Here is a 911-nt window from a genome sequence, read left to right as displayed (position 1 = left end):
GAAATTTGCATTTGAGGTGAGCACAATATGCCTATCCATTTTTCATTCGAGAAGCGAAACTGTATTTGCTTTCAGCAACCAAAAAGATCTTACATTGGACGGGAAGTTACCGGACTCAACGTTCATGTTGTGGACGAAGCTGGTAACGTCGACACAGCAATAGGAGGCACAATCTCAATGAGCTGGGACAAAGACATATGCTATGTCGTCAACAAGGGACAGTGTCAGCTAAGGGGACTCACTGTGCCAAAGACTCCTGGATTGTGGGAAGGACGAGCATGGCACTCGGACTATCAACTTATGAGCTTAGCTTTCGAGGTACTACGCCAAGCACGTTTCATTCATAATTATGAACACCTTTGGATCTTTCCAGATTCAAGTTGAACTGGCGGCTGCTTGTAAACTTGTTTGTGAAGCACAAGTAATTGCCGGAGGCTGCGGGGAAGAAATAGCTCTCAAGTTTGAAGCACGCGACGAGCTCAACCTTCCTGGATTTCTGAGCAATGAAATCGTCGAACAGGTTGTTTTGTTGGCTCCTTGTTTTCTCACCCAAGAAGAACTTATCCATGCAAAAATACTTATTTTTCACTTTTGCAGATGGAAGTGGAGGTGTTTCCCGAGGAAGACTACCTCACCGATGAGAATGTGCTGCTCAGCAGAAGAATTTCAAGTACAGAAGACATGAAGTACAGCCTCAGGGTTGTTCTCGACGGAAAAGAAGGCTTCTACGTCGTCACGTTGAAGAACGCTATGCAAGCTTTGAGCTGGAGAGTGTATCTTGGCTGTGGAGACGTTCACAGATTGGTCCCATTCTGTGGAAAGCGTAACGAGCTGCTCAAAGCTCTCATGACAGCTGATGCGGGCCGCCGGTTCTCGGTTTGTAGGCGTAGCTTTTTTCCGGAGCTACAAGT

The 911-nt window shown here is 46.4% G+C and overlaps 1 protein-coding gene across 1 annotated transcript in view; it reads left to right on the top strand.

Moving 5' to 3' along the window:
- The window catches only part of LOC9641028, a gene marked incomplete at its 3' end in the record, with an annotated part of 5,426 nt that extends 4,540 nt beyond the window's left edge, over positions 1-886 (top strand). Inside the window, exons 22-24 of the mRNA XM_024667953.1 lie at positions 76-318; positions 374-520; positions 598-886. Of these exons, the coding sequence (XP_024523721.1) occupies positions 76-318; positions 374-520; positions 598-886 (679 nt within the window). The remainder of the gene's footprint in view (positions 1-75; positions 319-373; positions 521-597) is intronic.
- Between the last annotated feature and the right edge of the window lie 25 nt (positions 887-911).

This window comes from Selaginella moellendorffii, unplaced genomic scaffold (assembly GCF_000143415.4).
Source record: "Selaginella moellendorffii unplaced genomic scaffold, v1.0 SELMOscaffold_266, whole genome shotgun sequence".
NCBI classification, from domain to species: Eukaryota; Viridiplantae; Streptophyta; class Lycopodiopsida; order Selaginellales; family Selaginellaceae; genus Selaginella; species Selaginella moellendorffii.
The sequence above is the reverse complement of the archived record's forward strand: the minus strand, read 5'-3'. Positions and strand labels throughout refer to the sequence as shown.